This window comes from Salvia miltiorrhiza, chromosome 8, assembly GCF_028751815.1.
Source record: "Salvia miltiorrhiza cultivar Shanhuang (shh) chromosome 8, IMPLAD_Smil_shh, whole genome shotgun sequence".
Taxonomy (NCBI): Eukaryota; Viridiplantae; Streptophyta; class Magnoliopsida; order Lamiales; family Lamiaceae; genus Salvia; species Salvia miltiorrhiza.
In genome coordinates this window covers 26,612,078-26,632,322 of record NC_080394.1, presented here as the reverse complement: position 1 = coordinate 26,632,322, position 20,245 = coordinate 26,612,078, and the positions used below count along the sequence as shown (strand labels likewise).

The window sequence follows — 20,245 nt, the reverse complement described above, 5'->3', positions numbered from 1 at the left end:
ATACTCCATCCGTCCCAGCTTTTAATGTCTATTTGAGAGTGACACGAATTTTAATAAAATGATTGAGTGTATTGTGAGTGAGATAAAAATTATTAAAATAACTAAAATAGAACAAGGGTCTCACCTACTTTTACTAAGGGAGGTGTATTCGTTGTGGAATTTGATGGATTTCTATGGATTTTAAAAGTCTGGGTGTATTCGTTCAAGACTTTTAAAAGTCTGCAGAAATCTGGGTGTATTCGTTCAAGACTTTTAAAAGTCCATATAAATCTAGGTGTATTCGTTCAAGACTTTTTAAAATCCATACAAATCTAGATGTATTCGTTATTCCATTGACTTAAAATCTGGAATGACTTTCATGGATTTCATCCAAAAAATACACACGATGAAATCCGGCCAAGAACCACGAGAATTGAAATCCATGAAGTTTTAAGCGAGCGCTGAGTTCCAGCGCCCGACGCCAAGAAGCCAGCGAGCGCTGGAACTCAGCAATCGTTCAATCAAACTTACTGAAGAAAGGTTGCAGAGAGATAAAAAAAGGGGAAAAGCTTTCCCATCTGGAGTTGTCGAAACCTTTACTCTTTTAATTGTCAGCTCGAGCTCGCAAAGAACCTCCGTGACATTTGCCAAAAACTCTCTGAGTCGGTATAAAAGAGAATTCCAGAAGCCAAGGAAGAGGAGGGACATGCCTCCATCAGTCTCTTCTTCAGCAAACCCCACCGCGTATTCGCTCTTCCCACTACCCAGAACACTATGTAGCACCATTTTCCATCCGTAGATACATCTGCACCCAACAAAACAGTAAACACAAAATTTATCATCTCAGCTAAAAACTAAACAATCTTGTCCAAGAGGAGGAAACAGCTTTCAAACACCTTGCTCGATTTCAGTTGGGAGAGTAATTTGGCTACAGCTAAATACAAACAAATGAAGGGAAAAAAAATCAAGTTCAACACCTAGAGAGATTTAGCAATATGCGAGGTTGAATCCTATGAAAGAGTTACAAAATTATAACATGCAGAAAAATCTCATCAAGAACAATAGCGAATTTCATAAATAAAATTGAGTTTGGTGGGCGTTAAATCAAACATTCCAGTTCTGACAAGAGTGAGGCCAAAGAAGAGAATTATGCGGCAAAGATCAGAACCCAGGCCGGTCTTGTCTGGACAATTTACGGTAATAACACTGGGCTCTTCTTCTTTCTCGGACTGCCGAATTACCACAGCATCATCAAACAGTATCCCCATCTCTCTGGAGCTGCCTGAGATCGACAGCCTGGAGTTGCTGCTGCTCGTCCGGTGGTCAGCGGCTCGCTGGAACCCAGCGGTCGCTGGGTTTCCAGCGCTCGCTGGAACTCAGCGGTCGCTGGGTCTTTTCTAGCGGGCGCTGGTTCTCCGCGGGCCCTAGTTTCATGGAATTCAATTCCAAAATTATCCCGTAAAGTCTTCGAAAATCAGTGAAAATCGTGGTGAAATCCAACCACGAATTCTTTGAAAGTCGTCTGGAATCTATGTGAATTCCATGGACTTTTTAAAGTCTGTGGAAATCCACAACGAATACACCCCCCTAAATTTTACGGTCTAAAAGATGATAGCTAGTGTGTCCCATATACGCAGTCGCAAGTGAGAGTAACACATATTTGTTGCAGTTTTATTAATTAGGAGCATGCCTAGTGTCTCCCATATGTGGCAATCGAGTAAAGAAGGTGATACAAAAGTTGCATGAAGGTGGATCCAATTCCAACCCCTACTAATGGATGTCGGTATCTAATTTGAACCACTCATGAGGAGCCGGAATCCATGCTTTTGTCAGTGAGGCTGTTTCAACACTTGTCAAACTCCACCCGTTTCGATTCAATTTGACTCAGAATCTCGACCTCTGTCCAAGTCTTCTTACCTTCAAAGATGAATATCACATTCTAAAAAGGAAATAATAATAATAATAATAATAATAATAATAATAATAATAATAATAATAATAATAATAATAATAATATCACGTCTAATAAACAAATTAATATCAGTTACATGTCACTCTACTTATCAGTTGGCTCATTGAGACTCTGTATTTCACCAAACTAAAAAAAGGGATATATACGAAGGCCACACTACAAAAATAATAAAAATAAAATCGCATTTGATTTTATCTATTGCAAATATAGAATATATATCTGCGCACAAAGTACTTCTACAAATTTGAAAATAATGTACATTGCATACAAACTTGACATGTATGTGCCCAATTTATGTTTGAAAAACACTATACAAAGCTTCCACCATAGTCTAGCAGCTCTAGTACTGCAACAGCTGCCGTTTGGTATATCAATTTTTTTGCTATTGATGGATAACACAAAGAAACAAGTACCTATCTTTGCAGCCAACTGCATGCAAGCTTGGATGACTTCAAATGCGCAGGAGCTAGACTTTACGCGTAATCTCTCAAAACTGAATGATGGTGTCTATGGCCGCTACCAGTTCAGTCCCCATTAAATTGGAGAGTGTAGATGCTGAGATTGGTTAAGAAAATCAAACTGCTTCAGAGTTTGCTCCATGGCCAAGTCTGGAAACAGGTCACTACTGCCAATGTTGAAATTCTGGATAGAACAAGGGAACCTAGAATTTTGCATTGCTGAGATGAAGTCTGATACCTGTTTGCATATGAGACAACAATGGAGTTGGATCTTAATTTGTCGTCTTCAGTGGAGATCCTTGAAATCCTACGTATTTTACAATACCATCTCCTCCACATGTAAGGAAGCCATTAGAAACAACTTGAATGTCTGTTACTGCAGCCTGCAAAAGAAGGGGTGGACATTTAGTTCTACATTTTGAAACAGGAAGTGCTCATGAGTCATAATAGACTATTAAAATGGCACTTCAGACTCTTTTAACTAAAATAACAGTAACGTCTTTGAATTACCCGAACAACTCCACCAAAACCACGAGAGCTAGGTTGCAAGAAGGTGTGCCTTTCATGCAATTTTGGCCAGTGAAATACTAACTTAGCCCTCTTTGCATCCCAAAGCTTCACATCTCCATCCTTGCTCCCAGTCAAGAAGAAACTGGTATTTGGAATTGTAGATATTTTGGTGATACTCCCTTCATGCAGATAATGATAGTGTCAGTTTAAAGCTCTGGCGTATTTGAGCTAATATATACAAGTTACAGTACCTGAGTGAGCCTTTGGAATGTACCAAAGCATTCCATTCCTATTTTGGTCACCGGTTTTGCTTCGCATATCAACAGAAGATGAAGCATTCATATTATGTTCCCCAGGGTCCAAGTGCTTGTGTTTCTTAGTCCTTCCTGTAGCTATGTAACGGAAGTCGTGAAGCCCAACATCACCACCTTTTCCACCAGTTAAAATAAGAGGAGAAACAGAACCACTCCCTATGTCATTATCGAAAACAGCAAGGGAGCGAGCACCTCCTGGATAAAGAAAGGATACATTCTTAAAATGTAACAAAATCTGGAAATAGTTCACCAGAAACTTAAATGAAACACACCTTCATGACACATTATTGAAGCTTGAGACGTAGCTGGAGGAGCAAGTGTGTCCCATACAACAACATTAACGCCATTAGAGCTGTATCCTGCTGCAGCAATAATTGATCCACTTGCTGTAACATAAGTGACATCCCTACAATAACGAGATGAAATCAGAAGGCAACTAAAAAGCAAGGGATAAGGACCTGGAGCATATAAATGCCAGTGGTAATTGGCTGTCAAGGAAAAAGCATACGAGCAAATTTTCAAGTGATTTAGAAACCAGCATACAATAAATTCCTTGTACAACAAAGCTAAAAAAGAAAAATCAAGAAACAGATTTTTTCTCCCTAGGAAAGAAAAAAGGCAGATTAGGAACCAGCTAAAAGAATAAGAGCAAGATTTCAAGGGATCCACTGAATGGGCAAAAAAATGTACTGTTTTTATGTCACTTCTGGCAGAAAGTCTCAGGAAAGTATAGAGTTATAGTTATTAATTGCAGTCATTATCAGCAGTTTAAATTTTTAGAGTAATTACTCACGCAGTATGATTGTTAAAGCAGACAGAAGATTCTGTAGGATGAATGTTACTTCTTCCTCCCACTTCAAGCTGCCACGTGCATACAGTTCCATCTAATGTGGCAGTCACAAATCTGTGTCCACAGTGGTCAAATCGTGCAGCAGACACAGAGGCAAGAGCATAGGGTGGAGGAACATTTGCAGCCGGAAGTACTCCATAGGTTGCAGAGGCTGTGTCCTTCCCAAACTGAAAGTCACCATATTTTAGATTAACTTTCATGGGAAATCAATGAGACAGAGATCAATAAGAGGGACTTTTATGAAACTGCATATTTTGCTTCCTGGACTTGCATTTTTTAAACTTTATCCACTGTAGTTTAATTTCTATACTTGCCTCCTGTACCTCTATTTCTACCAAACGTTGCCCTTTGATCAATAAAGCAGGAAGCGAAAGGTTTTCTAATATTTTTTTATTTACTTTCTTTAAGAAAGTACAAGGGTATAAATCAAATCTTGAATACAAAATCAAAAAGGTCAATAGAAACAAAATCACGCGGGGGCAAATATTTATAAATCAAAGGATTGAGGGCAGAAGTGTAAGATTTAAAGTAGAAGAGGCAAGGGGTAAAAGATGGAAGTACAGAAACATACCTCCCAAAGGTATATGTGAGTATTGCTAGATCCAACCAAGAAGAAAGGCCTGCATGGATGTGATGCAAATGCGCTTGTCCTTATATTATCAATTGTGGCAGGTGGGTCGAGGAACTCATCAAAACTTTCTTGGAGACCCCAATCAAGGCTGGATGCTCCCATTCCAGCATATCCTGGAATGCCAAAGGCTCCACCACCTGTTAATTCTCCTCCTGGTCTAGCCAAGGAGCCCGTACCAATTGTGGCTCCTCCCAACCCAAGGTGTGTACCCTTCTTACTTCCCAAGCTCGCACCAGAAGAAACGTATGAAGGAACTGGCGTGGACTCGCATCCTGCCCAGCCATTACGGGGCCAGTCAGCTTCTCCCCAAATACATTCAGCTTTATATCTATCAGGAATCCCATCTTCCCAGTTGAAAAATACTATCCCCTGAACTGGAAAATATTAGCATATGCATGATGGAAAACCGATCAAGAAATAATTTATTGGGTTAATTGCATATAAATTACTGAACTTTCAAACGATTCTCATTTTGCACACCAACTTTAAAATATGTATCTAAATACAAAACTATTAATTTCTTCTCATTTTGCTATCTCGCCCATTTTCTCGCCAAACTTAGTGCCGAAATGGCCGTCTGAAATGATGTTATCTCTCGCCCATTTTGCTATCTTTGCAAACCGACGTCGTTTAAGTAATCGGCGGATTTGGACATGTAGGATTTCAGATGGCCACTTCAGCACTAAATTTGGCCAGAGGGCGAGATAGAAAAATGAGAAGAAATTAATAGTTGACTAATTTAGATACAAATTTTAAAATTGGTGTGAATAATGAGAATTGTTTGCAAGTTAAGTAATTTGTACGCAATTAACCCTAATTTATTACAAGGGGACTTTTTGCCATATCAAGGGACAAGCACCCATGTGAACACAGGAAATACCTAGAGAACAGCAGAAAGCAAATTTAGCTTAAAGAATGTTGACAAAAGGTTGACCAGATATAAAATTACAAAAAAGATAAATTGTACTCTGCTTCGTAAAACTGAAGACAAGTTATGTCTACAGATATTTACTCCATTCTAAAATTAAAGGTAAGTAGAGCAAGAAAGATAAAGATACCAGAGTCTAAAGCTACCTAAACTGCAATAGGCTCACAGTGACTCAAACCCACAGGGCAGGGCCACAGACAACGGATCCTTCCAAGTCAAATTAGTATTTATCCTCCACTAATCTAAAATGTTTTGCACCGTACCACAGCTAACAACTGAGTAATAACAGAGGTCCCTGGTTTTTCATTTGTACTTAAAGACAAATTTGAATAACCAATAGCAGCTAAGCTCCAGAAGTTTGCATGTACTAGACAGCCCTTTCAGTTCAGACAAAGCAAAACATAAACAAATCAAACCACAGATACAAACCTTCTTATTGCTAGCAAGTGCAGCTTGGGACTGATTGATGGAGTTTATACACAGAGCCTGCTCCAAAAATTAAAGCAGTTGAGACGAAATATAGAATTCATATGCAATTGCAAACCATATTTAGGGATAGGATAGGGTAAAAGAGGTACCTCCAAAAGTTCTCCATTTCTTCTACATACTTCTTTAGGATTTTGAAAAGGCATAACCCTCTTTGGATCGTATGAATCGTGGTCATCAGAAGTTTTAAAAGGATGATCTGGGGTCAGACATGCTAAAGGTGATCCAATTGCACGAGGACTACCAAATCCATCTTCTTTATCCCAAGTTTCCTCAGATCCAAACTCTGCTGTGATGCTTGCATATGCATAACTCCATCCGCTAGATGACTTCTGCTTAATATATGGTAGCCAATTGCGATACTCTTGCTGAAAGGCTCCACGGAGGATTTTGGAACCAGCAAAAATATGCCTTAATTTCTCAAGATCTGGCAACTCTTTGACTTTGTCTAACGGTTCTGGATATTCAATCATTGGATGATTATTGCCCCCTTCTGGTTGATACAGACCATCTTCAAAGCATGAAAGGTTATTTTTGTTCAAAGTATTTGCTTCTTGAAGCAGGTATGTTGCAAATTGCTTTGAACAATAAAAGGAAACATATGAGCACGTGAGCTTTAGAAATTGAACCAAAGTGCTAGAGGCCGATCTGGCCTGTTGCTGTAGATTATTTCCATCAAGTTCTAATACATGAAAAGGCTGGGAAGAAAAAATTACTTCAGGTACTTCAGGCAATGTAGTGAGTTGATGTTCCAAGAATTTAGACATGTGCACCCAAAAAGAAGCAGTGATAATACGCCAGGCCTTGTTATCAGAAACTGCTCCAGTTGGTTCCTGCTTTAGTCCTGTGATTTCAGTATGTGGTCCTGACTCAACATATACTAAATCACGAGCAAGCATCTCCATAATCTCAGTAATAAGTTTATTCAGGTCCTCCATCTTCAACCCATAGGAGTTACTTTCCTCCAGTAAATTAGACAGAACAGGTCCAATAGATACAATAATAGCTTTGAAATTCTTTTGAAGCCAAGCTGAAGCAAAAAGTATATGGTATTCAAACAAACTGAGAATAAATAAAAGTAACTTCTGAAAATCTACGGCTTGGGATCCTAGGAACAACTGTAACATGGCTCTCAGGCACCTAAATGTTTCTGTTATGCCCTGATTGGACAAACCCCAAACAGTAAGCCAGCATAACCTGCCTTCACTAGCAAGACTATCCACGGTCAAATATGTTGATCTGGAGCAGTTTTTGCAAGAGGCAACAACATATTTCACATACAGTGAGAACATTTCTTCAGTAGCTTTAAACAGATCGGATGGAAACCAAAATAATTTATCAGGTCCATTACTCTTTTCTTGCGACAGGAACTTTGGAGCATAACCTTGTAATATGTAGTGTCCAACAAAGTCTAGACCATTATGGCACAGAGATGATACAATCTGTGTAAGGAAAACAAGAAAGTTTAGATAACCCCAAAATAATTAGAATGCACTCATTCAAATCAAAAATATTTACCATAGTAATTAAATGAAGAGGAACCAAGGAGAACTTCTGCTGAAAATATGCAATAGCTCCTGTCAATTTGTCTTCAAATTCCTTCAGTAATTTCTCAAAGTTCTGACGGTCAACCTCCAGGTTTATAACCTCTTTGAAAGATGATGGCCTATCATTTTCTAAACAGCTTGGATGTTCTTTCATCAAGGCTGACATGTACTGCAATGCCAAATATAACTTGCAATTTGATACGATATGGCTAGATGTCTCTTCCGACATCCAGTTTGAGGAGTTCTCATACATAGATGGTTTTGTCAATTCAGCAGGAAGATCGCCAGTTGGGTTATGCTTGAAGCTCCCATGGGTAGAGGTAGAGCCACCAAATATGCTAACAGATGACAAAAGGCACTCCAAAGCTTCAAGCTTATTGGGAAACAAAATAGAACTGACCATTACTCCTTTTAATTTATAAATCATCTTTGAAGATAAACTCTACAGATGGGCAAGCAGAGAAGTTTGGTGTGCTAATAATTACTTCGCCAAGCTATACTTATAATAAAAAGAGCAAATTTTATAATCCTTAATCATAATGTCACAACCATAAAGAAGTCGGAATCTGTAAGTAGAGTTAATTCTGTTTCCATAGTCTATAATCATCATCAACATATGCTATTGCCTACAGCCTATTAATTATATCAGGGTTGAAGTTATAGCATACGTGCAATGCGGGAAATAAATATAAAAGCATAAACATAAGAATTGTAATATCAGCCTAAACATAAGTCCAAACAAATTGTGTAGAGACACTTACAGGTAGCCCACATCTTCTGAAGGAAGTAATATTCATCAGAGATGCCCACCGACAGAGATTAGCAGCATTAAGCTCCCCAATAGCATTTTTCAATTTAGTTTTGGTTGCCAACATCAGGCAATATTGACCAATACTTGGATCCAGAAAACAGGTATGAGAAGATGAAAGGACAGAAATATTGACCTCAGAATCCACTTCAGCACCAAGCATTCTGAAAAAAGATTGGGCATAATTTCCCAATAGCCACTGCTCCCAAAATAATGAGACAGTCCATTCAACAATATCAATATAAGGGACATGATAGATGAACCTGACGTATAAATATAGGTTATAATGTTGTAGAGATTGTCATTACCTCTAGAAAACTTGCCATCCAAAAGTCGCCTATTGATAGTGCAGATGGGAGGAGAAACTTCACAATGAGATTGCGTTCTAAAGGTCCACCACATCCCTCCAGGAGACGACATATTACAAGAGCAAGCTGTTCATCTCCAAGGTTTTTGGCACAGACTGTCACGGCTGAAGAAGCATCTCCTCCAAGCAAAAAGAAAGCTACTGCTAACTCTAGTTGATGTTTTCCCAATAGAACATAAGCATTTTTAATAGCTGCAGCCTTATGTTTATCATCCTATAAAAAAAGTTGGTCCAAATAACTCATTTAAATCAAGGGAACAATATGACACCATCTGGAGGAGTAACTTCTGTAGGACCATCAAAGTGATAATAACAAAAATTATCTATTCATAATGCAAACGTTACATTCTCCAATGTAAAAGACAAGACTCACTCAAACATCTGAGAAACAGAGTTTCCTAAAATAATTGTGGTCAAGTTTCATTAACAGGATTACTGGTTAGCTATATAAGTACAAAATATAAGTAAATTCCTCGAGAGGGCACTAAGTAGTGTCGATAGGTTGATAACTAGCTAGCCACAAGGGTTTTGGTGAGAGAAGGAGAACAAAATGCATACATTTCTCTGAGACCTATGTTAGCCAGAAGTGCCCAAAGTTTGTCGATCTAATACAATCTCACTTTATGAATTACAAATTAACTGCATAAGGGTATGGGTGTTTTGACACTCAAAATTGGCAGCTGCAGAGTTTGAAGCTTTTACCATATTCCTGGTTAAAGATATTTGTGATAGATCATCAGATACCTGAAAGTTTCTAAAGAGAAATCCCGCTAATGGTTTGTCCTTTTCATCTTTGCTTATTTTGAAGAGGCCAGCCAAAACTTGAAGCCTGTTCAACACAATATAAAGGAGTAAACAGGCCTTAGGATCTTTCTTCTTCATATACTGTTGTCTAGCCAGCTTTTCCATCTGCAGTAAGAAAGACACTGTCAAACCCCTACTTCTTGATTAAAATAAATTAAAAAATAGATCTTAATAAAAGATAAGAGTGACTAAGAGGCAAGACATACACCCTTTCATGAATCTTACAAAATCGATAATAAGATAGAGGCGCTCAACAATTCAGTTCTAGTTGGTCATAATATTAAAATTTAGAATTAAAGAATAAAAATCGTCTAAACCGGCAGTTGCAAAACTGTACGCTAACTGCCAATATGACGATTTGGTTTCGGTTCTGCCTCATGTGGTTCCGAACAGTTGAACATCTCTATTTACGATGTTAAACTCATATCTTAAGTGATATATTATTTACAAATAAATCCTTCCAAACTAAAAAGTACGGAAGGGGGAAAATATCTTTCTATGCAAATGATTGAGATCTAATAACGCACAAAGATATATACATATATATATAGCTAAGAAGAGTAAGAAGTATCAATGAGTATTTGTTCTAATGAAATGTATCACATGCAGATCTATAAATATGCAACCTGCACATGGCAACATGTAGAATGCAGAGAGTTATTAGCTACATATGAGAGCATTTTACTTGGTGTGGTGTCTGCACATTAATCTTTTCCCATTCAGATTATGACAAAGTTAAGAAGAAGAGCAAAAGCAACTGCAAACATTTAGTCTACTTTTTAGCATTAGCTCACACCATACCTTAACCCTCAACTGTGATACATTCGTATACCAGAACCCAACACCCATACTGCGCATTTCTTCCCAAGATGGCTCTGTTGATAGTAGCGAATTAAACAAATTGTCATGGCAATCTGAATGAAAAGCCCACCCAATCAGTCCTGGAGAAACAACAAACTCTTCCACCAGAGGCAACCTACTAAATCTTTGAGCAAAATATAGTTGCTGGAACTTCACTGCAACCCAAAATCTTCAAAGAGAAAAAGGCAGGTGAATTGATAACAAACTGCCATTGAGTGCATAAAACTGGGAAAAAAATTGCCAGCGTAAAAATGAATAATAATAGTAGTATTAATCCAAACTTACCTCCTACCAGGTTCATCTAGACTTCCATAAGCAGAAGTTGAGTTAGCATTACCAACTTCTCGTAGAAGGCCAATGAGTGCAATGGCCTGCATCTTTTCATCTATATTTATGCGCTTATAAGAGTACAACATCTCAAGAGATTCAATGAAGACATCAAATTCAGATTTTGATAGCGATGAAGTCATGGTGGAATTTTGAGCACCAGAACCATCCCCGGGGACAAAGTTAAATAAACCCGTTTGAAGTTGAGAAGTGCTCCAATGAAATACATTATCACTTGAATGGATTGGAAGAATCCCTTCAAGATAATCTGCCAAGGGAACTGGTGAAACTAAACTGCTAGGCAATTTAGCACCATGACCTTGTTCAGACAAACTGGCAGAAGCTAGATGTTTAACAAGATGGCGTAAAGCTATAAATGCACGTTTCCAGTTACCTAAAGCCAGAAAACAATACGGTAAAGAAAGGTAATGATAAAATTTTAAATGTTGTAACTACTAAGAGCAAGAAATGAAGTTCGAAGTAGAACAAGATGACAAAGCAAAAGGAATCAATGTCATTAAATATATCTTTTTAATATATGTACTCCCTTAATGCCATTCAAGAAGATGACAAATCTCCAGCTAGGGCTATTGTGTCGACTATGGTTTTCTCCAAATAGATTTCAGATTGGGAAATAACAAGGAGTTAAAAGAAGATAAGTTCTGCTTTAAAGTTTCAAATTTTAAACAACTCAGAAACAGGTAGTTGATGAATTTCCATGTGTGCCTCCTGAAACTGTTATTTTTTGGAACCAGCATCTCATAAGTTTGAGGTCATTTGGACAGAAACTATTTTGAATTGGGGATTCATTATTGTACATTGGTGTTCATGCTCATTTAAACAGGTGCACCATTCGTCATCAGTTTAAAGAAAAAAGGGGCACAAAAACTTTAGTAACATAAATATTATTAACCATTTCATAACCAGCAGTACCTGAACACAAGTTATTCAAGAGAGCCTCAGGGTGAAATAGAGGCAAAGATCCTCCTATCATTTCTGCTATTTCTGACATACTCCAGAAACATTTTTTGGTGGCATAATTGTACATCCACTGGCAGCTCTCGCCATTTACGATTGAGTTCAATTCATCCTCATTGTCCATCTTTGCAGGGGGCTGCGACTCATATTTGCCTCCAATGCTCGATGGTACTCTTTTAGAATCAGTAAAAGTTGGACAATGCACACTGTCATGGGAGCCAGTGCAATCAGATAATGACAAAAAGTGACTGAAAAGACTAAAATACTTGCCGTGAACTACTACAGCTGTGCCTTTAGGGCCCCAAAGAAAGTCAGAAATAGGAGGTAGATTACTATTAGCTGCAATGCATATCCAAGCATTTTCTTCCAAAGGTTTCTTGGATTTTAATACGCCTTGACCCCCACGGCGTCGTGAAGCATATATCCGCAACTCATTTCGTAAACAAACAGCAAGTAATAGCTGACCAATTCCCAGTTTTAACCAATTAAAAGCAACAATCTCCCCATCAAAACATAGTTTATCTTCCAGCATGAAGCTGCCCACACCTTTTACATGCATGCATTCCCATATGCAAAGTATGGTAGAATAATTCAGTTGACTAGTTTTGGAGGCTGAAGCAATCTTTTGACCACAGGGACTCATAGTGACATTTAGTATAGGTCCTTGCTGAGAAGTAAGGAGACCAACAAGAGCCCACTTCTTTTCTGAGATCAAAGAATCAACTGGCATGCTCCTCCACAGTTTTAAGCTGCCATTGAAGCAACCAGTTATCATATGATATGCATAGCAAGTACTGCCAATCTCATCGGCAGAACTCAGCTTTTGTTTTGAAGATGAAATCAAGTCACTGGGGCAGACTACAGCACAACTTGTAACCTTGTCATCGTTGTTAGTTAAAGGAATGATTGATGAGGAAGGGTCAACTGCAACCAAGTACTTCTTACCAGACAAATAACTTTCAAATGTTTTCCAGTGCTCATTCGAACAGCTCCCCTGGGAATCATCGCAATGGATGGTTATTTCCCATGATAAAGCCTTAAAACTGTCCATCCATAATGCTATCAGCAGAAATTTACTAGAAACAGAGTTTCCATTACAGTTGCAAGGCAAAGGGATGGAGCTCACTCTAGTTAGCCCTTGCTCATGGCCTTCAATAACGAAGGGCAAAGAAAATAAACTGTGATAAGTGATCTTCTGTTCATTGTTTTTCAAAATCTTAACCACAAAGCAATCGATGCCATTTGAATGCCCCATGAGAAGAACATTATTGTCACCTAGCACTGTGGGGGCCCAACTCAAGCATGTGTATTTAGGAGAGTGATCGATAACAGCAGGTTTTCCACAGAATTTCCAAGAGGGAGTAGATATTGGCCGGCCTATATGACTATTGAAAAAGGTTGAAAATGACCAGAAAAGAAGTATTCCGTTTCTATCTAAGGAGGCAGCAAGTTCAGTTTCAAAAGAAAAAGGATGAATTGCAATTTGTAAAATTGTACTGCTGTGACCTTCAACTTCTACCACTCCTTTGGCACAAGCTGCTGAAGTACTTTTGGCATGATTTTCACTAGAAGATTCCCATTCTATGCTAGCTGAGGTTTGAGAATATAATTGCCACCAAGAGAACGAATTACAAGGTGACAATTGAACCAGCGAGCAAAGAGCGGGAGAGCCAGAAACTTGAGTCCTCATGATACAAACTTTATGCATAAGCAATTGGCTTGCTTCCATTACAGAACTGATTAGATCCTGCATCTTCCATAAAGTAACCCTCGGGAATCTCACTGGAGCAAAATCATCAAGACAGTGAATAGCCCACATCGTTATCACTCTTTCAGGACCAAAACCAATTAACCACTCACATCTAGAAGCTGTATCATGCTGAAGATTGTCTGAGCATGAATAGTAGCACACTTCTTTATCATTAACCATCACGCCTTCAACATCCATTGCCCAGCTTACAAAGACATCAGAGCCTAGAATACCATTCAGGGTTTGGCTTACCTCAATTACAGCAAGGACACAAAAAGATAACTTTGCTTTCTGGTCATTATTATCCTTTACATTTCTTCTAATCCTCCCGTCATCAATTTCACCCCATAATCTAACAGCTCCATCAAGGCAGCAAGTTAACAAGACTGACCTCTGGGCATGCCTAGCATGCTTACTTGATGGTTTTCCCGTTGATGGCCTCCACTGTATCATCCCAACAGGCATTGGATGACGCAGCTCGTGTTGTGGATATTTAGAATGCCCATCAAATTGAAAAACTAATACACAATCTCTTGCATCATTGGGGAGAGCAGACGAACCTCCAATTTGTACTTCGCTGCATGGTGCAGTAGCTGAAAGACCATAGGCAGCCCAGGTGGTAGAGACAAGAGCTTGAGGGATTTTTGGTTTGAATGACCAAGCTATTTCCCATGACTTCTCCTTCCTTCTCCACATTACAACATCAGTGCCTCCTGAAATTATTCCATCTCCTGAACCTGTCCACTGGATGGCCTCAACCTTCATGGATAAGATAAGCATTGTAGTCTGCCTCCAACAAAAAGAACCTGAATCTCAGTAAATAAGTTCATATTCGATTCCAAGGGAGAGGGAGCTAGGGGGAGCGATAAACTTAAACGTTGTCAGAACTAAAGGAAAAGCTCAATAGTCACTACCAGTGTCTAAGACCACCAAATATGCTTTTTACCCGAACAGAGATATATACTAGGTTGCTACTCACAACCCACACAGCAGCTGATTATGAAAAGAAAACCAATCTTACCACTGCTGATAGATTCATTTCTTTTATTTCCAGGGGTGGATAAGAAGTGTGTCTTAGATTAGACTAAAAAGTGAGATAGATGATTATTCGTTCCTTACTTAGGCCAGGGCTTTTTAATGTGTGTGTGTGTGTGTGTCAGGGAGAGAAAGAGAGAGTTTAAGCAAGCATCCTCACAAAAAGAAACACTGCAACAGCACTGGTGGGTTTAACTAGCTGTTATGGCTTATGTTTGTGCTAGCTGACCATCCAATGGTGTTACTTTGATATTAAGATTTAGACGATAAATAGGGAAAACCAGTATCATGCTTCAATCCCGGCCTTTAAAAAAGATTGTGCAGTATAAATTCGTTAATTTGGACACCTTGGGGCAACATGTCTCTTTCTATAATTAAATCAAGTTTAGAGCTTGCTTCCTTCACTCGCTGTCCTCCACATTAGCTTCTAACATTACTCTACAAAACAATGTTCTATTTAGATGCTCAAAATTTTCAACCATAAATTTTTTCTACCATCATCACATATACAGAAGTAAATAATGCAGGGTCTTAGATCCTATACATGCCCAATATCTCTGAGTTTCAATTCTGATGTAACCTAATTAAGAAAATAAATCAAATAAATATTTGACGGGAAAAAAATAGAAACAAACAAACAAACCAAACAAATATGAAGCTGCTCCCGCGAGTTCCATGCATTTTAGCATATCCCAAGTTCAGTTGGCACATGCTTAACTATAACGGCTTCTGCATGCACACGCATAAATTTATAGCTCCACAATCATTTTACCAGTGATTCAGAACTCTAAACTCCAAAATAAAACGCCAAAGAGTAAATGCTTAAAGTTTCATCGGGATTATTCCTAATTTCGTACACAAATTTAACTCATGCGTTATTGTTTCTCAATTAATAAGCAATCGCAATCACTCTCTCATCTAATTTCACTCATTTAAGATAAACTCAAAACAGAAATTCAAGTCACACAATCGACATCACGAACTTACTGGTTGAATTTTCATCCTCGCTATACGATAGCAACACAATGCGATCACCCAACGCCACCGCGAGCTCGCCAACGGACGGCGTCGCAGGGGACCAACACACGGCTGAGACGTGAGCGTCGGCCTCTCGAGATAGCTCGATCACTTGACGATATATCGGCCCGATTCTCGTTTCGGCCTCTGATTGAGGGTCTGGGAAGTGAGATATGACTACGAGAGAGGCGGCGCCGTAGGCGATCCATGAGTGCCCGGCGAAGTCGAGCAGGAAATCGGCGGCCGCCGCGGATCCGGAGCCGGATCGTGAGGGGGCGGGCGGAATAATCTCGGATTTGATTAAGTGGAGCGGTAAGCGGGAGGCGACATCGAGCGGCGGCGGCGGGGGACGAGTAGCCTCCGCCATTATCGGAATTAGCTGCGAGATGTGTCGAGTGACACTTAGTTACAGTTTAGCTGTGTGCAAAATAGGGGCTGAATAGATCAATCGTACGCGATAATGTGGACAACGATTAGTTGAACTTGCATAGCAGATTTTTGTATTGTATCTTTGTTGCCTAATTAACATTTGTAAATTGCAATGTCTCAATAACACTCATTTTCCTTTTTGTCTGTTTAATGATAATATTTTCCTTTAAATCACTTTTATCTTCTAATTAGTATTCTTCTTAATATTCATATCGAAAAGTAATAAGCCATTATTAATGGGACGAAGTCTCTTTATTCATTATTTCCACTGCTGTGTCTTTCTCAGCTTTTTCATTATTCCAACGCTCTTGATCTCTTTTATTCTTTCTGTAGTCTCTCTCATAGTGGTTTGGACCACCGCAATAATGGCATTTGAAGTCTTTTCTGAATTTAGATTTTCCCCTAGATTTATCTCTCGAGTATTGAGAGCTTTTACTTTTACTTCTCCCTCCATCTCCGTTTTCAGCAATCATCGTCTTTATTTCAGAAGAACGTTCTTGATCTGTTTTTTTTTTTTTTTTGGATTCTTCACTAAGAAGACAATCTTTGACCATATGCAAGGTCAGTGCTCCACCTGGAGCTGAGTTGCTGATTAACACTAGAAGAGTGTCCCAATTGTCCGGCAATGAACTGAGTAGCAATAAAGATACGACTTCATCATCAAGAGAAATCTTCATGTTGATGGATTGGTTTATAAGACCCTGATATGCATTTAGGTGCTCTGTCATGTTGGCACCCTCTACATATTGCAAGCGAATGATTTTTCTAATGATGGAAGTTTTGTTTAAGGCGTTTTTCCTTTCAAACATAACTTTCATTTTCTTCCAAAGAACGTCATCTTTTTCCTCATTAGCAAAATGATGAAAAATAATGTGTTCAATGAAGCGCCGGACGTAACCAACTGTTTTCCTATGCATGATGAGTCATTCATCATCACTCATATCCTTTGGTTTGGCATCATCTCCATGTAAGGGCAAATAGAGATCCTTACAATAGAGAAGATCCAACATGGTCGGCTTCTAAATTGAGTAATTTGATCCGCTCAATTTGAACATACCACCAAGCGACGACGATTCCTCCATTTTTAATCCACCTCAGAACCAAGGTGGCTCTGATACCACTTGTTGAAAAAGTGGTGAATAAATATTCAAGAGTGTCAAAATAAATGACACTTGCACAACAGAACTAGATAATTTTTTTCCCTCTTGGTGGATTACAAAATGGGACCAAACCAAGAAAAATATTTGGTGAAAAATATAAGAAAATATGAGACAAGAATTATTTACGTGGAAAACCCAAATTGGGAAAAATCACAAGACCGTAGTCTAGAAATCTTCCACTATGTATATAGTAGGCTTACAAAATTCCCCCTACACAAAATAGGGGAAACACAAATCTCAAGTTTAATAACTGGAAAACACATAAGAAGACTGAGCTACTATTTTAAGAGAGATAAAAAAATCCTATGATTTTTCCTCATACTTTTTTTTTCTCTCAAAATGCATTCACCAAACTCTCTTATTGCCTCACAATTCTCTTCTCTTGTACACTCATTCTTCTGCAGAATGAGTTCAATTTATAGTGAAATTTGGGCTGCAAATTTCTTCCTCTATAGTCACCTACAGTTGCAATTGTAGAATGAACTCATAGGAGGAGACTGGTAGATCTTGTAATTGCCGCATTGCCGAAAATTAAGGTGGACTGCATCTATTTTGTTGCTGCCAATTTCACTCCAAAATCATGATGGGAACTATTGCAATAAATGCAATATTTCATCTCCACAACCATTGTCAAATTTTGTTGGCTTGTGGGACCATCCACATGAAGTGGAAATAGCTCAACAGAATAAGGGATCTATATATTTACCTCATAAGCAAGTTCAAGAACTTCAGTCAAAACATTTGCAGGGAACTTAACAGATGATAATCACAATAGAATCTGAAGAAACCTCTTGAATTGAAAACAATAAGTGAAATTTCTCAAACTATCTAATTTATCTATCTTTTTCTCTAGAAATTCAAAATATGTAATTACGTAAATGTTAGAGTATCATATTTGGATTACGAATTGAACCTAATATCAATTCGCAATGTTTTAAAATAAAAAGAGGTTGATTTGTCAAGTCAAATATGTAAGAAAGAGAAACCAAAAGAAGCACAATGAACGGAAAAAGAAAAATGTAAAAAATATCACCAAAAGCCATGTACCTTTGCGGAAGTCCACTTCGTCGAGAAATCCATGACCGACAAACTGTTCAAGGCAATAACACTGATACACCGGCATCAAGCCAACGTCAAGCGATGGTGAAATAACGCCGAGTAGCACCCTAGCTGTTTTCTCATTGCTGCCAAATAAACAACAATATTAACCTCAATCGCATTGACATCTAAGCCTTAACCCCCAATGACATAATTTAATTTATTCAATGAATGAAAAAAGCGAAAGGGTATAAATCATCTATAAATTCATTGTTGACTTAAATTCTAGTTGTTCAGAGTTTTGGAGAGAGGTTGAACCTGAAGGGTTGTATACTGAAAGCAAGACTTTATGCTTGTATACATTGATTCCTTTGTTCACTGTGATTCTTCTATCTGAAATATTGTTATTGCATAATCCTTTTATAGTCCAATTTATCTCATACTATAGATTATATGGTGTGTTGTAGATCACAGAAGATCATATAATTGGAAAAAGTTGAGATATAAATGGAGTTCACAATCGAGGCAACTATAGGCGAGTTGCTGGTTTAGATTGTAGCATAAAGGGATAAATAGTTTGTCTTGGCTATTTATTTATGCTAGTACCTTCGTGTATTGAACAGGATCACAGTGAGATGAATTCTTATATTCTGACTAATTAAGAATCAAGATCTCGGCGACTTAAATAGTCTTAACCTTAGTTGGATTAATCTCTGTGAATAATAGATTGATTATTGCTTTGATTTATCATGGGTGAGAGTTCTCTTGAAGCTCAATATACTCGATACTTTGGGTGATAGCAATTATTATTTGACATGCGATTATATTGCAATAAGGAACCGTGTCCTGCTAATAACAGGATGATAATATCCTCTCGAGGAACTTAATAAGTTTATCGTATTAAACCCTGCAGGTGGAATTAGTTCCAATACGATGATAAGTTTAAGTGGTAGCACTCGAGATGTCGTTTATAATTAAACGAATAATTAATTAATTAATTGATCATCAGAGAAATTAATTAATTAATGGATATTGGATATCTTAAACACGGGGATTAATTAAGTCTAATACTAGCCCCGACTCACCTAAAGAATAAAGAGGTAATTCAGTATTAATTTTCTAGTGGAATAAATTAATACTTGTGTCTCGATTTTATTCTGGGCTGAATAAGAAAATCGAGCACTGGGAGGCCAAACTTTATTCAAGCTAGTAGATCCCCGCTTGGCCCAATAAAGGTTCAACTCCTTAAGTGGGGCGTCCCCTCCTCTCTTAAGCCTTTGGGCTTGGTTTGATTTAATTATGTTTTGGGCTTATTATTTAGGTATGTCTAATACCTAGTATAAGTAATAAGACAACCCTAAACCTAATTAATTAATCACACACGTGAGAGCAAGATTGTGAGAGTGAGGAGACGCCAACTTTGAGGGAGAGGGCTTGAAGCACGTTGCCACCCAACGTCGAGCTCTACCGTGGGAACAAGTTGGAAGATCAACACTGGAGTCTTTGATCGTCGAATTTGCGAGTAAGTTTCGAACCCTTGCAATAGGCACTTGTGATTTTTGTATGTACTTGTTTGGCATCCGGAATGGGTCACGGGCAAATGGATCATACGTCAAACTATGGTTCCTACAGAACCATATTCTTTTGCATGGATAATGGCTTGGGTTTTTGAAAAATTGAGAGAGGAATAACTTTATAGCTTCACTGTTGATAGAGGGATTGAACGATTTTTTTATAAATAACCATTGCCTCAGACAGATTGTGGTAGAACGTGTGGGAGAGGGGGAGAGAGAACGTGTGTGAGAGAGAGAAATTTGTTAATTATTGCTGAAATTGTAATTTTAAATTTTGTTGGGAAAAAATAACTTCTACTCCCTCCGTCCCAATAAAAGTGGCTACTTTTTTTTGGGCACGGAGATTAAGAAAGTGCTAGTTAAGATTAAATCATGTGTGGTCCACTTTTTTAATGACTTTATTAGTGAGCTAATCCCAACTA

The 20,245-nt window shown here is 38.3% G+C and overlaps 1 protein-coding gene across 10 annotated transcripts; it reads right to left on the bottom strand.

Annotated features, from left to right (window-relative positions):
- Nucleotides 1-943: 943 nt before the first annotated feature.
- On the bottom strand, nucleotides 944-16,125 carry LOC130997335 (uncharacterized). 10 transcript variants are annotated; one of them, XR_009093048.1, is made up of 18 exons: nucleotides 15,593-16,124; nucleotides 11,776-14,376; nucleotides 10,801-11,236; nucleotides 10,456-10,684; nucleotides 9,595-9,759; nucleotides 8,792-9,064; nucleotides 8,437-8,682; nucleotides 7,647-8,048; nucleotides 6,221-7,570; nucleotides 6,072-6,128; nucleotides 4,655-5,083; nucleotides 4,027-4,250; nucleotides 3,506-3,639; nucleotides 3,171-3,428; nucleotides 2,920-3,098; nucleotides 2,648-2,792; nucleotides 2,365-2,559; nucleotides 944-1,896 (listed from the first exon to the last, which is right to left on the bottom strand). XR_009093048.1 is itself a non-coding variant. In XM_057922624.1 (17 exons), the coding sequence occupies exons 1-16, from the start codon at nucleotides 15,987-15,989 to the stop codon at nucleotides 2,682-2,684; spliced, it is 7,491 nt and encodes a 2,496-aa protein (XP_057778607.1). In that variant the 5' UTR covers nucleotides 15,990-16,125; the 3' UTR covers nucleotides 2,117-2,576; nucleotides 2,648-2,681. The 10 variants fall into 10 exon arrangements, 7 of the variants coding, with proteins under 7 accessions (XP_057778607.1, XP_057778604.1, XP_057778605.1 ...); XR_009093047.1 differs by having other exon boundaries at nucleotides 2,365-2,506; XR_009093049.1 differs by having other exon boundaries at nucleotides 944-1,888; nucleotides 2,365-2,792; nucleotides 15,593-16,125.
- Nucleotides 16,126-20,245: the final 4,120 nt, after the last annotated feature.